Consider the following 16,280-nt stretch of genomic DNA (forward strand, 5'->3'; position numbering starts at 1 on the left):
GTGGGCAGTGGGGGTTTGAATCATTTCACTCCCCTGGGCCTTATTACCTCCAGCTTTTTTACTTCCCTAGAAGGTCTCTCCTATTTGTACACATCTACTCCTTATTGCTTGGTTTGCTAAAGACCAAGAAATTGAGAATTTAGTGAGCTGAACACCCAATAAGTGGGGGCACCATCAGTAACCCCCCAGTAGTCCCCAAATCATAATCAACATTGGTTTTTTGTGGTGGTGTTGTTTTCTGTTGATTTTTTTCCCACTGTGTGTTGCTGCGGGATCTTAGATCTATTAGGGATTGAATCTGGGCCCTTTAAGTGAAAGTGCAGTCCTAACCACTGGACCACTGGGGAAGTCCCTCATTATCAATATTATTGTCATTATAATCTTTGATATGACCAAGTGATGCTTAATCTTATGAAAAGTAAAACTCCAAACCACTTGAGAATATTCTGCTGTTCTTATTCATTTGTAGCTATCTTACTCTAGGTCCCCAGAGTAGAACCCAAGACAAGGACCTATGTGCAGCTAGTCTATATGGAAGGTGACCCCAGGGAGTGAGAGTGAATGAGAGGGGAGACTAGACCTGGAAGGCAGAAAAACATTTGGGTACATTAAAAGGGTACGTTTTTGAAGTTGTTTCTTTAGATTGTGGAGTGTGACTCCATTGGACTTCCTGAGAGGCACATGGAATTTTTCCACTGTAGGTGGTGCAGTGGTAAAGAATCCACCTGCCAATGCAGGAGATGCAAGAGATGTGGGTTTGATCCTTGGATCAAGAAGACCCCCCCTGGACTAGGATATGGCAACCCACTCCAGTATTCTTGCCTGGGAAATCCCATGGACAGAGAAGCCTGGCGGGCTACAGTCCATGGGATCACAAAGAGTCAGACATGACTGAGTATCTGAACAGGATAATATTGGCTAGCATTTGCTGGGCACCAACTGTGCTATGTATTTCCAAACACCGTTTAATTATCAGAACAACACCATGAGGGGGGTTTTAATGATCCCCATTTTATAGATGACAAAACTGAGACTTAAAAGCTTAAACTGTCTGAGGGCACAGAGCTTGGCAGAGGTGGAACCCCACCTTCCAACTTCAAAATCCTTTGCGCCTTTAGAACAGCTTCTCCTGTGCAAAGAGGGCAGAGTTTTGTTGGTCTCTCTCAGAAGCTCTTAGAAAATGCAAAATTATCTTTTTGGCCTCAAATCAAAAGCCTCTGAAGAAAAAGTCCCCAGAAGTACAGTAGGAATTGTCTGGTAAACTTATACTCAGCTGGAAGCCCAGCTGAGAAGGAACATTCTCTGAGACCCTTGATAAGCCTCTCCAGCCCATGTTATGTTTGTGAAGATGCAGCTAACAAGACGTCACAGAAACACATGGATTGCAAAACCACAGACCAATGGAAAACCGAGGATCCAAACACAAAACTGAGTTTGAGGTCTCAAGGACTCCCTGGCAGGAAGCAAGTGAAGTTCCTTGCGGTCCCTTCACTGTCCTCCTCCTTCATCAGTCAGAGTCCTATTCTTAGTTTGAGGGATCTCAGTTGTCACCGATGAGAACTCTCAACTGGCTGAATAATTACAGTGGCTCAGAATAGCACATCTGAAGTAGCGAGCCGAGCCGGCAGGCAGGCTGCTACATTAAGAAAAACTGGGTGGGGAGGAGGGAGATTCTGGGCATGCTGGAAGCCAGGTCACAGGGCCTTTCTTTTCACCCAGGGAAAAGGCCGGAATCATTGGTTTTGTTGTAAAAACAGTGCTTTAGGGGAGAAGAAGTAAATTTAGAGTAGAGAGCTAGTACACAAAGGCTAAAAAAAAGCAGTCTTTATTCATTTAATGCCTTTTCTTCATTCTGTCAGATTTAAAAAATGGAAATAGCTTTGTTCTCTTGCAGTTATAAAATGAACGTATTCTCATTGTAAAAAAAAAAAAATCACACATATAATCAAGTATAAAAAGGAAAGTGAGTAAACAACATGATCCTAATGTATATAGTACAGGGAACTCTTCAATATCCTGTGACAAACCACAGTAGAAAAGAATATATATATATGGGCTTCCCAGGTGGCACTAGTGGTAAAGAACCCGTCTGCCAATACAAGAGACATGAGATGCAGGTTTGATCCCTGGGTTGGGAAGATCCCCTGGAGGAGGGCATGGCACCCCACCCCCAGTACTCTTGCCTGGGAAATCCCATGGACAGAAGAGACTGGCGGGCTACAGTCCATAGAGTTGCAAAGAGTCAGACACGACTGAAGAGACAGCATACACACATGCATATATGTTTATATATATATATATGCATGTATATAAACATATGTATATGTATATCTGGGTCACTTTGCTGTACAGAATAAATTAACATAACATCGTAAATCAACTATACTTCAATAAATTTTTTTTAAAAAAAGAAAAGTAAAAATTGGCATTAATCCCATTATCCAGAGCTCAGAGATACAAACACTATTCACTTTATGGTGTGGAGTTTTGTTTCTGTTGTATGCAAACAACTGGTATTTGCTACCCAGAACTTTCCCCTCCTTCTCCAGGAAAAGTCCGCCCAAATTATTTTGGCATCTGTCTCTCCCTCTAGTGCTCAGCCTGGTTGGTTAGGGATTGCCTCACTCTCGGTTCCATTATCCCTTATAGCTTCAGCTTACCACTGGAGCTCATGACCCTGGCCAAGGAATTTGGTTCAGGAGTGCTCATGTGACCCAAACCAGAGCAACCCCAGTGAAGTTCATGTCTTTTTCTGGGACACTGAAACAAAGATGCTCTCTACGTTCTACGTGAGATGGGGAAACAGAGCCCCAGGGACTGTTGGCAGCTATCTGGGGATCATGAGAGAAGCAACTCTACAGAATGCATAAGAGAAAGAGAAACCAGGCCCTCCAGAATGTCTGTCACTGAGCCCCTGGAATCCAGCCTTTTCAGTTACAGGAATCAACTGGCTTCATTATTCTGTCAGCTTTGAGTTGAGTTTTCAGTTTTAGTAGCTGGGAAAAAATTCTAATCAAAATCAGTTCCTTTGGACTTTCATCTTACCCCAACACTTATGGTTTTATGAAAAAAATAGAGAATATAATATCTTTTCAGGTCAAGAAATACAGGCATATGTAATAGTGATTTCTAAGATCCTTCTTGCCATGTAAAGCTCTACTTAAATGTCATCTCAGTCAGGCTTCTGCTGACCCACCCCTAGTCACTCTTTATCACAACACCCTTTCCATTTTCATCATAGTACTAACACGACCCAGCATAAAAAAAATTTTTATCTATTTATTCCAGGTCACCAATCATTAAAATATAAGCTCCATTAAAAAAGATACCTGTATCCCTAGATTTTACAAAGATATTCTCTCAATGTATGTGCTCAATGAATGTTTATTGAATGAATGACTGAATGTCTGAATAATGTTTCATGTATACACCATAGTTTATTTAAAGCAAGCCCCTATTGTTGAATATTTAGGGTGTTTCCAAGTTTCTTCTCATAAAAACAATTATCTTCAAACATTAATTATTTTCTTAGTATAAATTCTTGAAGTAGAACTGTTGATCAAAGGCAAACATGTTGAAGGGTCTTGATGGATATTGTTATGCCATCTTGCAAAAAATGTATACCAGTTCTGCTCCAACAACAAAAACATGAGACTCTAAGGCTCTACTTCATACCCCACAGAGGAAAAATCTTTTTTGTCTTATTTTTCATGTGCCATGCCTTGTGCTAAGAAATTACTTGTATTATAGCATGTAACCCTCACAATCAACCTCTTGAGATAGATGCAAATTTTACACTTAGTTTACAGATGAGGAAACTGAGGCTGTAACAAAGATGTTATACAATTAGCCCAGGATCCTAATGAGTAATTTTCAGAGAGGGATTCAAACACAGGTAGTCTGCTCAGGGGCTGATATCCTCAATTACCTATGCTTTATGAAATCACTGCCTTCAGAGGAATTTCTTCTCTCTAAGCTTTGTCAGCAAAGAAAGGAAGATGACATACACTGGTGTTAAGTTTGGGCTAATATTTCTGTAGTGCTTACACTGGGCCAGTCACTTTGGTAGTTTCTTCATTTAATTCTCACCACCACATTTTGTAGAAGGAAATACCGCAATCCTTACTTTGTACACCAGGAGCCTGCAGCTCAGGCAACTTACCCCAGGTCCCAGAACCAGTGAATCACTGTAGCCAGATCAGCTGAGATGCCAGCCTTTCCTCTGAACTCAGGATGGATAGACATGAGTAGCTCTACCCCAGCCTTTCAGGTTCTCTCTTACAGGACCCTCTTCCTCTCTGAGCTTAATCATCTGTGCAGCAGATGGTTAGTATAAATGCATGAAAACTAAAGAGTTGGCCCTGCTCCCCTCTGTCACATGCATATCTATTGATGGATAAGTATTGACTAATTTATGAAATGTTAATTCATTTAGTCCTGAAGAGGAATCCAGACTGAGGGATAATTCCAGCAGCTGGGCCTAAAACCATTATCTAACCCTCTGGAATGTCCTAGACTGCATTCTATTTCTATAGAGAATATTTCAGAACGCATTTCCTCAGACCAAGGCCACAAATGTGACCTCTACAATCATCCTGCTGACAAAGGTGGAAGAAATCCCATTTGGTCCTTATTCAGCAGAGTTCTGGGAGCCAATTTTCTAAGCAACAAAAATATATTTGCCACCTCTCCCAATCTCTATTTTTTATTCCAACACATTTCAACTGTAGTAGCCATGGAGAACAGGACTTGAAGAGAGATACTCAATGCTTTCTAGAGCCAAGTGAAATTTCTGGCCCGTCTTATAGAGGAAGTTGAAAACCATGCCAGGGAGGAGCAGACTTCCTTCTGCTTGTTCAGAATGCTGGCGTCCCTTGCAGTTATGTGGATGTTGCACACCCAGCACCCATGAGGGGAGGGGAGGGAGGGTTGCAAACTCAATGTCCTCACCAGTCTTGAAGGTCATATTGGCGAATGAGGCTGGGTGGGTTCCACACTGGGCAGAAAACATGCAGCTCCCGCCTACGACTGTCAATATAATGATGTGCACCCAAAACTGCCAAATCTACCATTTTATAAAGAAAAGCTCCAAATCTTGACTTGTATATAAAATATACAGATTTTTAAATAAAAAAATTGTTCCATCACCTTGTGCAGGCCAAACAAAACATGTTTGTGAAGTAGATTAGTTCCATAGCTTCCGGCGATTTGCAGACTCAGTTTCAAAGTGCTTTTTTAAAAAACTGTAAGTAGAATATAATACAACATGATCAACAAACTATTTCCAGAGATCCTATAGGAGTGGTCTCTGGAAGGAAACACTGGAAGACTGGATTCAGAAGCAGAAAACTTTGTTTTGAATCCAAACTATATGCATTTTTTATTAGCTGAAGGATTCTAAATAATTTATTCAACTCAGTTATGGATTACTTATAAAACTAGTATAGGCACACCTGCTATTCTTAATAAATATAGGCTGTTGCAAAGAACAAATCAGACTGTCAACTGAGGAATTTCTCATGCAAATAAAATAATTTGTAATGTAAACTTCTGAAAGGCAAAGAATAGGTCATAGTATGTAGTGTTTGTGTTTGTCTGCACACCGATGCATTCAATAAATATTTTTAACTGACTTAGCTTACCAGAATTCCTGCTATAATTCAAATTTAGAGAATTAATCTCTTTCAGAGTCTACAAAATACTCTGTGTGACTCTTAAGCATAATAATTCACATAGTGACTGATGAGTGCTAAAACTATTGATCAAAGTTCCCAGACATAGTGAAATCATATGCTAATATGTAGCTCTTTGTCTGGTAGAGATGCAAATAATTTTTGTCTGGTGGAGAAAACAAAGACAAAGGTTATCAATTACTGTCCTGCAGGATATTAACCAGTTATGGCATCACCGACTCGATGGACATGGGTTTGAGTAAACTCCGGGAGTTGGTGATGGACAGGGAGGCCTGGCGTGCTGCGATTCATGTGGTTGCAAAGAGTCAGACACGACTGAGCGACTGAAATGAACTGAATAATTATTTATCTATAACTAGTTCCTCAGATGCTCTTTAAACCAATTCTAACATCTACCTGGTTGCCTCATTAAATAACAGTATTAAAAAAACTTTGACAAGGATTCATATTATATTTGCATGAGAATGAAAATTTATCCTTTTGAAAACTATACTTTGATATTAGCCTGTCTTTTCTTAGCCAAACTAAGTTCTTTGATCTTCTGAACTTGTTTTACTAATGTTCTCCAGTTTATAGCAATGCTGTAAATGCTGAAGTTTAACTGGGCACAATGTTAGAAAATCTTATATCACTGACATGCTTTTGGACAGATATATTTCAATTTATTTATTCATTCATTCATCCCATTTTCTTTTTTTTTTTTTTTAAATAAAAAGTTTTATTGGAGAAAAATAGAACCACCACGTACACAGGGAAAAGAGCACAAAAATTCAACTGATACAGAACTGGAAGTCACAACTACCCAATGTTGTTTGCGATTACTTTTCAATTTCTTAAATGGTTTCCCTCAATTTTTTAAATAGCCTTGCCAATTTTCAGCTGAAATAGAATCAAGTTTTCAAAAAATTAAGAGCCTCAGCGAAGGGACCAGCTTTTAAGATAACAAAGGCACCAAGAGTCTCCTAATAGGACCAATTCTACCGAAAAATTCCTGAAGCACATAACTACTGAGTCTGGTAGAACAGTAGCTCAGAGACCATCAGGGATTAGGTAGAACACTGACTCAGACGGTCCAGTATGCAGAGAGGGCAAACAAAAAAGCTGCATTTCCCTGTCAGATGAGTTCACGTAAGAAAACCAAGGCGGTGCTAAGAAAATACAGGCAATGGCTGCTCAAAATAATTAAGAAGGCAGTCTAAATACCACATATTATTAGACAAGTGTGTAAAGTGATGCAATTAGAAAACAGGCAACTTAAAAAAAATATGGTCACAGGTCTTTGAGAACTCAAGAAAACAATCAATAGCAAACACAAGAGCTGAAAGTCTTCTCAGCTGAGGGTTGAAAGTGAAAGTGAAAGTGAAGTCGCTCAGTCATATCCGACTCTTTGTGACCCCGTGGACTATAGCCCACCAGGCTCCTCCGTCCATGGGATTCTCCAGGCAAGAATACTGGAGTGGGTTGCCATTTCCTTCTCCACATCGTATTTTCCAACAAACATTTCTGGAATATATGCAGGACACTGAAGAGGATACAATGATGAGTTTTAAAAGACACACACGCAACAAACATCCCTTTTAAGGAAGTTGAGCAGTGAGTGGGGAGTAGTTCTATACATTGATAACTAGAATATCAGAGGATACAGATGAAGGGCTATAGAAACTTACTGAAGGAGTCAGTGTTAAATTTGATTGAGGGCATCAGAGAAGGCCTGAGAGGGAATGTGATACATTACTGAATCTGGAAGGATGACTAGGATTTTGAAAAATGGTGAAGAAAAGAAAGGTATTCCCAGCAGAAGAAACAGATAATTCAAGGAATGTACACTGGGGATGTGTCCTTCTATGAAACTGGAATATACCTGGGCTTTGAAGGAGAAACTTACACGAAAAAGGCTGTAGGAGTCTATTGTTATAAAGCAAACGACCCTAAACTCAGTGACTGCACACAACACTTGTATAATATTTCTCATAAATATGCTGATCTAAGCTGAGCTCATCTAGAATGTTTCTGCTCCACATTCCTCTCACCCTGCCCAGGAAACAGTAGGTGGTCTGAGGTGTTTCCTGGAATAGAATGGCAGAGGTTCAGGAGAGCAAGCCACACGATCAATCCAAAGCCAAGGGGTGGGGAGATAGATTCCGACTCTTTAGTGGAAGAAACTGTAAAGTCATACGGCAAAGAACATAGATACACAGAGGGGTGAAGAAGTGGAACCAGTGATGCAGAATCCAAGGGAACCTGCAGGAAACCTGAATGCCATGATAAAGATTAAACTTTGCTGCTAAGAAACTAGATCTTAATTGTTCTCATCACAAAAAAGAAACAATAATTATATAACATGAAAGGGGCTAACACCAAGGTGGTCATCCTACTGCAATATGTAAATGTATCAAATCAACAAGCTGCATGCCTTAAACTCACAGTAGTACTACATGCCAGTTATATCTCAATAAAAAATGAAAGAATTAAACGTTGTCCTAAGTAGTGGAAAATCATCACTCTTTTTTGAAGCAGCAAGGAGACATTCTTAGGTCTATGTTAGATGATTCTGCCTGCTAGCTAGGTGGAGAATTAGAGAGTTTATAAGCAGCTGAACTAGGGTAGTGGCTGTGGGAAAAGGGACAGAGGGACAAAGTAAAAATAGTTCTTACGTAGAATAAAGTAGGTCATCTTTTGGAAGAAAAATAAGAAAATCAAAGATACCACTCAGATTTCTAAACTAATATGGGACTGAGAGTATTACTAGCTACATTTACTGAACATTTATTTTGTGCCAGCTACTATTGCAAACATATTACACATATCATTTGATTAAAGTGTCACAGAAAATCCACAACACAGTGTTACAGTTTTCTATCCCTGTTTTATAAATGCAAAACCTGAGCCTTAAGGATAGTTGAGCACCTTGCCTAAGGTTCTATGCTATACTTGACAAAATTGGGGTTTAAACATAAAATTATTTTGATTCCAGAATCTGAACTTGTAAGCTCTCTGGGCTGCCTCAGCAGGACAGGGATAATGAAGGAACCAGATATCGGGGGAACTAACATTTGAATTTGGGAAGGGACTGGATTAGCGGCTTTATATCCTGGCCCATCATACTGTTTTTGAGTAGTAACGTGCTAGTGTATTTATTGGTATAAAACATCATTTCGATTATTTTTAAATGCCTTAAATTCAAATCACTTTGGCTCAAAGGGGCATTCATTTGGAAAGATTCAGAACCCACCTTCCCTGCACCCCTCCCCCCCCACATCCATCCCCTCTCTCAAATCCTTCTGAAGTATCTTTGCTGTAATTTCCTCTTCTTAGGCTTCTAATGGGGTTTTTGCGTATTCACCATTTGTTTCCCACAGATCCTCTGGTCCATCTATACTTATGGTAGTCCCTAAAGGGGTTGTTTTAGAACGGCTGAGGGGTGGAGAGAAAAGAGAGCATTTAGTGCGGATTCTGGGAAGGAAGAGAAAGGAGGTTCAGAAGTTTCTAGTCCAGTTCCAGCCCTTTCCTCTTATTTTTTTCCAAGTCCTCCTTCTTTCCACTCCTTTCTCTTGTCCTCAGAAACAGATCTACTCTCATTAACTCAACACATCTCTCCATGGATGATTTACATCAGTCAATGTATTTTTCCCCAATCATTCCTCCTAGAGAGAGATTCAAGCTCAGGACAGAGGAACCTGGACTCTGGTCCTCTCTGAGGTAGAACAACATCTGAGGACAGTGCAGAAGCAATGAAACCACGTCACACTTTTCATTGTACAAAACAAATACCAAACTACTACTATTGCCATTGCAATCACTACTAGTCTGCGGAATGTGAATTGTGTCAATTTTATACCTGTATATATACAGAGGTGACTTAAAAAAAAGCTAGGATAGCAATGTGAAGAGCTGTATTTATCTCCCTCTCCACACATACATATGTATATTTTAATTGCCATTCAGCCTTTTATTTTAAACCTCATTTATTTCATTAAATGTTATTTTAAAATGTCAACTACCTTATTGTTATGGGGATTTCTCAACACTATTTATTTGAATTCCTTTTATTCATTATTTTTTAATTTACAGAATTTTGTTGTTTTCTGTCAAACCTCAACATGAATCAGTCATAGGTATACATATATCCTCTCTTTGCTCTTAATTTTTAAGGCTTTTGTACATATTATTTAAAACAAAATATATAGATAATATATGCATGTGAAATGTGTACCATATAGAATATATAAAGAGGTGTAAATATAATTTTCCCTCTTTTGGTTCATTCAGCTTTACCACTGGATGAGATACACAGCTACAGGGGTAGCCTACAAGGTGAAGGGTACTGTGATGGTTAATTTTGTGTCTACTGGACTGCGCTATGGTGGCAAGATTATTTGGTCAAATGTTCTGATGTTTCTATGAGGGTGTTTGGGGGATGCGATTAACATCCAAATCAGTGGATTTAGAGTAAAACAGATTGTCCTTCATAACGTGGATAGGCCTCAAGTCAGGCATGAACATAGAAAAAAGCTGATCTTCCCTGAGCAAGAAGGAATTCTGCCAGTAAGCCTCCAAGTCTTCCTTGGGTCTCTAGTCTGCTGACCTAGACTGCCGATTTGGGATTTACTAGGCCTCCTTGGGCTTTCCTGGTGGCTCAGACAGTAAACTATCTGCCTGCAATGAGGGAGACCTGGGTTCGATCCCTGGGTTGGGAAGATCCTCTGGAGCAGGGCATGGCAACCCACTCCAGTATTCTGGCCTGGAGAGTCCCACGGACAGAGGAGCCTGGCGGGCTGCAGCCCATGGGGTCACCAAGAACAGGACATGACGGAGTGACTAAGGACAGCAGAGCACAAGCCTCCACAGTGGGAGCAAGTCCTTAAAATAAAACTCTTTGTACATACACATCCTGCTGGTTCTGTTTCTCGGGAGAAGACTTATACAGGGACGTAGGCTTTCCCCCACCACTCTCCCTAGGGGATAGGTCCCTAGTTCTTCTCATGTTCCCCCATGTTTCTAAGACACCAGACAGAAAAAACCCCTCCCCTTGGAGGCCTCAGTGGATTGATAGCCCAATCATCACCATCATACGTGCCATCAGGGTTCCTCATGACGTGCACCGCTGCCTGCTCCAGCCTGCCAACTGCCAGTCTCTGTGTTGCTTTGCCTGAAGGAAGGGGTAGTTGAGGAGAGGGAGGGGGTCAGGACACCCTCTCCCCCATCAATGCAAGCGTATTTGACCTGAGCAGCCCTCAGTCAGTCTAAAGCCAGCTGGTTTTAGAACAAACAGCCTGGCTCTCCCACCACCTGAGTTGGGAAAACTCTGAGGCACGTGTTTCATGCCATTCAGCAGAATTTCCTGGGTGTGTGTGGGGTGGGGGGGTGGGATTAAGTACTGGTCTCCCATTGCAGTTTACCTGCATCTCCCAATCAAACTGCTGCCGCTGCATTGCTTCAGTCGTGTCCGACTCTGTGCGACCCCAAAGACGGCAGCCCACCAGGCTCCCCCGTCCCTGGGATTCTCCAGGCAAGATACCAAACTACTTACACTCAAAACCTGGTCTTGGGTTCTGTGACCCAAATAACAATCTCCCCCATCCTCCACCACACAACTACTGCTGTTTCATTCACCAGACAAAGTCAAGGTTGACAGAAGCAGTGAAGTGAGGGACAGACAGGTTATGCTGGACTTTCGTGAGATGCTGCTGATGAGGCAAGACTACCATGCAGATTTGGAGAGTTTCAGAGGGCGGAAGGTGCCCCAGCGACCTCTGAGGATACAAAACATCACGTAAGTCCCCCATGTTATCCTGCACACTCGTGGGAGATTTGCACTCGGCTGCACGATCTACCTTGGGCTTCAAACACCCACACCCAACTCTGAGTAAAACAGATTTTGCAGAAGGACGGATAACTTATCTTCCTTGGGAGTTCATATAGGTCATATTGCTATTTGAGAGGCAATGGCCCTGAGTGCTCTAGAATTTTATCTGTGGATTAGATCAGAAGGCAGGGCAGTTTCTACACTGCAGTTTTCAGTGCTTTCTCCAGAACTTTTACTCAATGGTCCTTGGAATTATGCTACTGCCTTACAGTGAACACAGTAAGGAATAAGTGAAGTCGAAGTGGAGTCACTCAGTCATGTCTGACTCTTTGTGACCCCATGGACTAGAGCCTACCAGGCTCCTCTGTCCATGGAATTTTCCAGGCAAGAGGACTAGAGTGGGTTGCCATTTCCTTCTCCAGGGAATCTTCCTGACCCAGGGATCAAACCCGGGTCTCCCGTATTGCATGTAGAAACTTTACCATCTGAGCCACCTGGGAAGCCCAATAATACTGGAGTGGGTTGCCATTTCCTTCTCCAGGAGATCTTCCCAACCTAGGGATCAAACCTGGGTCTTCCACATTGCAGGCAGATTCTTTACCAACTGAGCCACGAGGGAAGGCCACAGGAAGGGAAGGACCTCCTAAATCCTCTTAGCAAGAAAATGGTCACGATTGCATGATGCAAAATGAGACCCCACAGAATAAAAAGAAAAGGGGAGGGGACAGATTTCCAGAAAACCTTCCCTCTCTTCCTGCACATAAAGTGAACACTATCCTCACTCATGTTTGTCCTTCCTATTCTGATATTCTTTCCTCTTTCTTCATTTGCCTAGCACCTATTTTTTTCTTATTTAACCTCCATATATATGGTAGGCAGCCTTAAATCCTCCCCAGGACAAAGCTGAATATGACTTTAAAAGGGGTAGGACAAAGGAGAAAAGGAAAGATATTCCCATTTGAATGCAGAATTCCAAAGAATAGCAAGGAAAGATATTCTTATCTTCCTCAGTGATCAACGCAAAGAAATAGAGAAAAACAATAGAATGGGAAAGACCAGAGATCTCTAGAATGGGAAAGACCAGAGATCTCGTCAAGAAAATTAGAGATACCAAGGGAACATTTCATGCAAAGATGGGCACAATAAAGGACAGAAATGGTATGGACCTAACAGAAGCAGAAGATATTAAGAAGACGTGGCAAGAACACACAGAAGAACTATACAAAAAAGATCTTCATGACCCAGACAACCAGGATGGTGTATCACCCACCTAGAGCCAGACATCCTGGAATGCGAAGTCAAGTGGGCTTTAGGAAGCATCGCTACAAAGCTAGTGGAAGTGATGGAATTCCAGTTGAGCTATGTCAAATCCTAAAGATGATGCTGCGAAAGTGCTGCACTCAGTATGCCAGCAAATTTGGAAAACTCAGCAGTGGCCACAGGACTGGAAAAGGTCAGTTTTCATTCCAATCCCAAAGAAAGGCAATGCCAAAGAATGTTCAAACTACCACACAACTGCACTCATCTCACATGCTAGCAAAGTAATGCTCAAAATATTCCAAGCCAGGCTTCAAACAGTACGTGAACCGTGAACTTCCAGATGTTCAAGCTGGATTTAGAAAAGGCAGAGGAACGAGAGATCAAACTGCCAACATCCATTGGATCATCAAGAAAGCAACAGTGTTCCAGAAAAACATCTACTTCTGCTTTATTGACTACACCAAAGCCTTTGACTGTGTGGATCACAATAAACTGTGGAAAATTCTGAAAGAGATGGGAATACCAGACCACCTGACCTGCCTCCTGAGAAATCTGTATGCAGCTCAAGAAGCAACAATTAGAACTGGACATGGAACAACAGACTGGTTCCAAATTGGGAAAGGAGTACGTCAAGGCTGTATATTGTCACCCTGCTTATTTAACTTCTATGCAGAGTACATCATGCAAATGTACATCCGGGCTGGATGAAGCATAAGCTGGAATCAAGATTGCTGGGAGAAATATCAATAACCTCAGATATGCAGATGACGCCATCCTTATTTGGCAGAAAGTGAAGAAGAACTAGTCTCTTGATGAAAGTGAAAGAGGAGAGTGAAAAAGTTCGCTTAAAACTCAACATTCAGAAAACTAAGATAATGGTATCTGGTCCCATCACTTCATGGGAAATAGATGGGGAAACAATGGAAACAGTGGCTGACTTTATTTTCTTGGGCTCCAAAATCACTGCAGATGGTGACTGCAGCCATGAAATTAAAAGACATCTGCTCCTTGGAAAAAAAGCTATGACCAACCTAGACAGTATATTAAAATTACTAAAAAAAAAAAATAAAATAAAATTACTTTGCCAACAAAGCTGTCTAGTCAAAGCTATGGTTTTTCCAGTAGTCATGTATGGATGTGAGAGTTGAACCACAAAGAAAGCTGAGTGCCGAAGAACTGATGCTTTTGAACTGTGGTGTTGGAGAAGACTCTTGAGAGTCCCTTGGACAGCAAGGAGATCAAACCAGTACGTCCTAAAGGAAATCAGTCCTGAATATTCATTGGAAGGACCGATGCTGAAGCTGAAACTCCAATACTTTGGCCACCTGGTGCAAAGAACTGACTCCTTGGAAAAGACCCTGATGCTGGGAAAGACTGAAGGCAGGAGGAGAACGGAACAACAGGGGATGAGATGGTTGGATGGCATCACCGACTCGATGGACTTGAGTTTGAGCAAGGTCTGGGAGTTGGTGAAGGACAAGGAAACCTGGCGTGCTGCATGCAGTGCATGGGGTCACAAAGAGTCAGACATGACTGAGCAACTGAACTGAGGGCAGACACTGATGATCCACTGGGCACTGCTGGAACATTCTAGGGAACAGAGATCCTTCCTTCCTGCGCGCACCACCTAACTCATCACAGAAAAGTGCTGCAGCCAGGGACAGCACAGCTCCTGCTCAAAAGCTTCCTTTCCTCTTCTCCCAAAGTTTGCAAAAGGACTCATTCCTGTATTTAAAGAGCAGAAGCAAAGCAAACCATCATATATTTAACCATTTTTTTCTATCCACAAAAGGTGGCTTTTATTATGAACTACGCAGATTTGAGTCAGTGCCTTGAAACCTGCTCAATTCATGGTGTTGCACTAAATGGTTTATAAATTACAGCACCCACAGACACAACCAAGCATACATTTATAATATAACTAAGTTATGAGTAAGCTGAATTTCCAACTCAACTAAAACACGTGCTTATCATCATTGTGTCAATTCATATTACAAAAAGCCCATAATGGAACCAAGACTCTTCTCCTTTCCTAAATTCAAGGTACTTCCAATTCCAATTTACACAAGCCTAAATTCCTAGGTTTTTTTGAATTTCAAACATATTTTAGCCTTTAAAGAGTAAATACAGGAGTATAAATTGATGCAACTTTTCTAGGAAGCAAGGTGGCAATAAATATCAAGAGCCTTAAAAACGTTCCTCTGCTTTCACCCAGTAATTCCATTTCAGAGAACCTATCTGCTGTGAAGGATTAAAATGCTGATCATTGATATATTAAAAATGGATTATATATAAAAAGGTGCATTTCATATTAAAAGAAAAAAAAATGGAAATAATCCAAATGGCCAACAATAGTAGAACTATCCTATTTAGGCAGCAATGGTCAAAGCACACATTATGAATCTGCAATTATTATGTCCTCATTTTCATGATCAGTAACTGAAATAAAAGATGCACTTTAACACAGGAAGCAACATAGAAATTCACCACTAAGCACGTTATTGATTGCAATGTCCTCCTTTTTATTAAATTATAAAACTGGCTGCTGTCAATATACACATTTTTGGAAATGCACTTTTATACTTTTGTGGAGCACATGATTTTAAACAGACAAAATATTTCTATATTAACTTCTCAGTCTTCAAGCTATTTCGCACTGGTAGCCAAACTACCAAGTATAGATATTATAATATACAGTCAGAATTTAAGGAAAATATTACAAAGACAAATGCCTTAAAAAGATGATAGTGCAGAGAAAACCGTAGCTCTGAAACAGGTATAAAAATTTAGTCAAAATATTTTAGTCCATTATGGCTTTGCAAAGCTTCAAAGGAAGAAAATTGAAGACACTTCTCATCAAAGGCACTTAAAGAATTGTAATAAAATACTTCTTTGAATTTAGTTTTGAGTCCGACAGTATTTTTTATCTTTTTCACATTCTGTCTCTCATTGAAACAGTCCTGGAAGGCAGCTATTAATAAGGAAAAATAGTTATCATTTTCTTAATATACATGTTAAAAATACGCAAACAGAATTAATACAGCTTTTGGTCCGTGGAAGCAGGTAACAGTATCAGACTGTAGTATTTCTCTTAATTCTGAGCCCAAAGCCCTCAATTCCCCAGACTCAGTCCCCTGGGCTCCCCAGGAGGTGCCCCGCCATCGCCAAAGTGCGCTGAAACTGGAAAAAGCCATCCTCCCTGGCTTGGTGGGAGTGCTGTTCCCGCATAGCACACAGGAGGCAAAACCCCGGCATTATAATTCCGTGTCCCGGTATCGGGAAGCCTGGCCATAATAACCGCGCCTCGAGTGTTCTGACAGCTGCTGCCGGTATTCCTCCTCCTCAGCATCACTGCCATAGCTTCCTCTGGGATCCTGATAAAGTCTGGCAGGGCCTTTCTGTGGCTCGGGGGGCCTGGAACTAACAAAGAGAGAGGGTTATGTGCAACCAAAGCTCGGGCCTCCCTGCCCGTCCGTGCTGCATGCCGTGGGCCACTGCCCACGACGGATGACTTACCTGAG

At 41.2% G+C, this 16,280-nt stretch overlaps 1 protein-coding gene across 8 annotated transcripts in view; it reads right to left on the minus strand.

Annotated features, from left to right (window-relative positions):
* Positions 1 to 15,257: 15,257 nt before the first annotated feature.
* Positions 15,258 to 16,280, minus strand: part of TJP2 (tight junction protein 2) — a 123,804-nt gene continuing 122,781 nt past the window's right edge. For all 8 annotated transcript variants that reach the window (XM_043487126.1, XM_043487125.1, XM_043487130.1 and 5 more), the window contains one exon: positions 15,258 to 16,179. In XM_043487126.1, the coding sequence (XP_043343061.1) occupies positions 16,014 to 16,179 (166 nt within the window). In that variant the 3' untranslated portion in view covers positions 15,258 to 16,013. The remainder of the gene's footprint in view (positions 16,180 to 16,280) is intronic.

Source organism: Cervus canadensis, chromosome 14, assembly GCF_019320065.1.
Source record: "Cervus canadensis isolate Bull #8, Minnesota chromosome 14, ASM1932006v1, whole genome shotgun sequence".
Classification (NCBI taxonomy): Eukaryota; Metazoa; Chordata; class Mammalia; order Artiodactyla; family Cervidae; genus Cervus; species Cervus canadensis.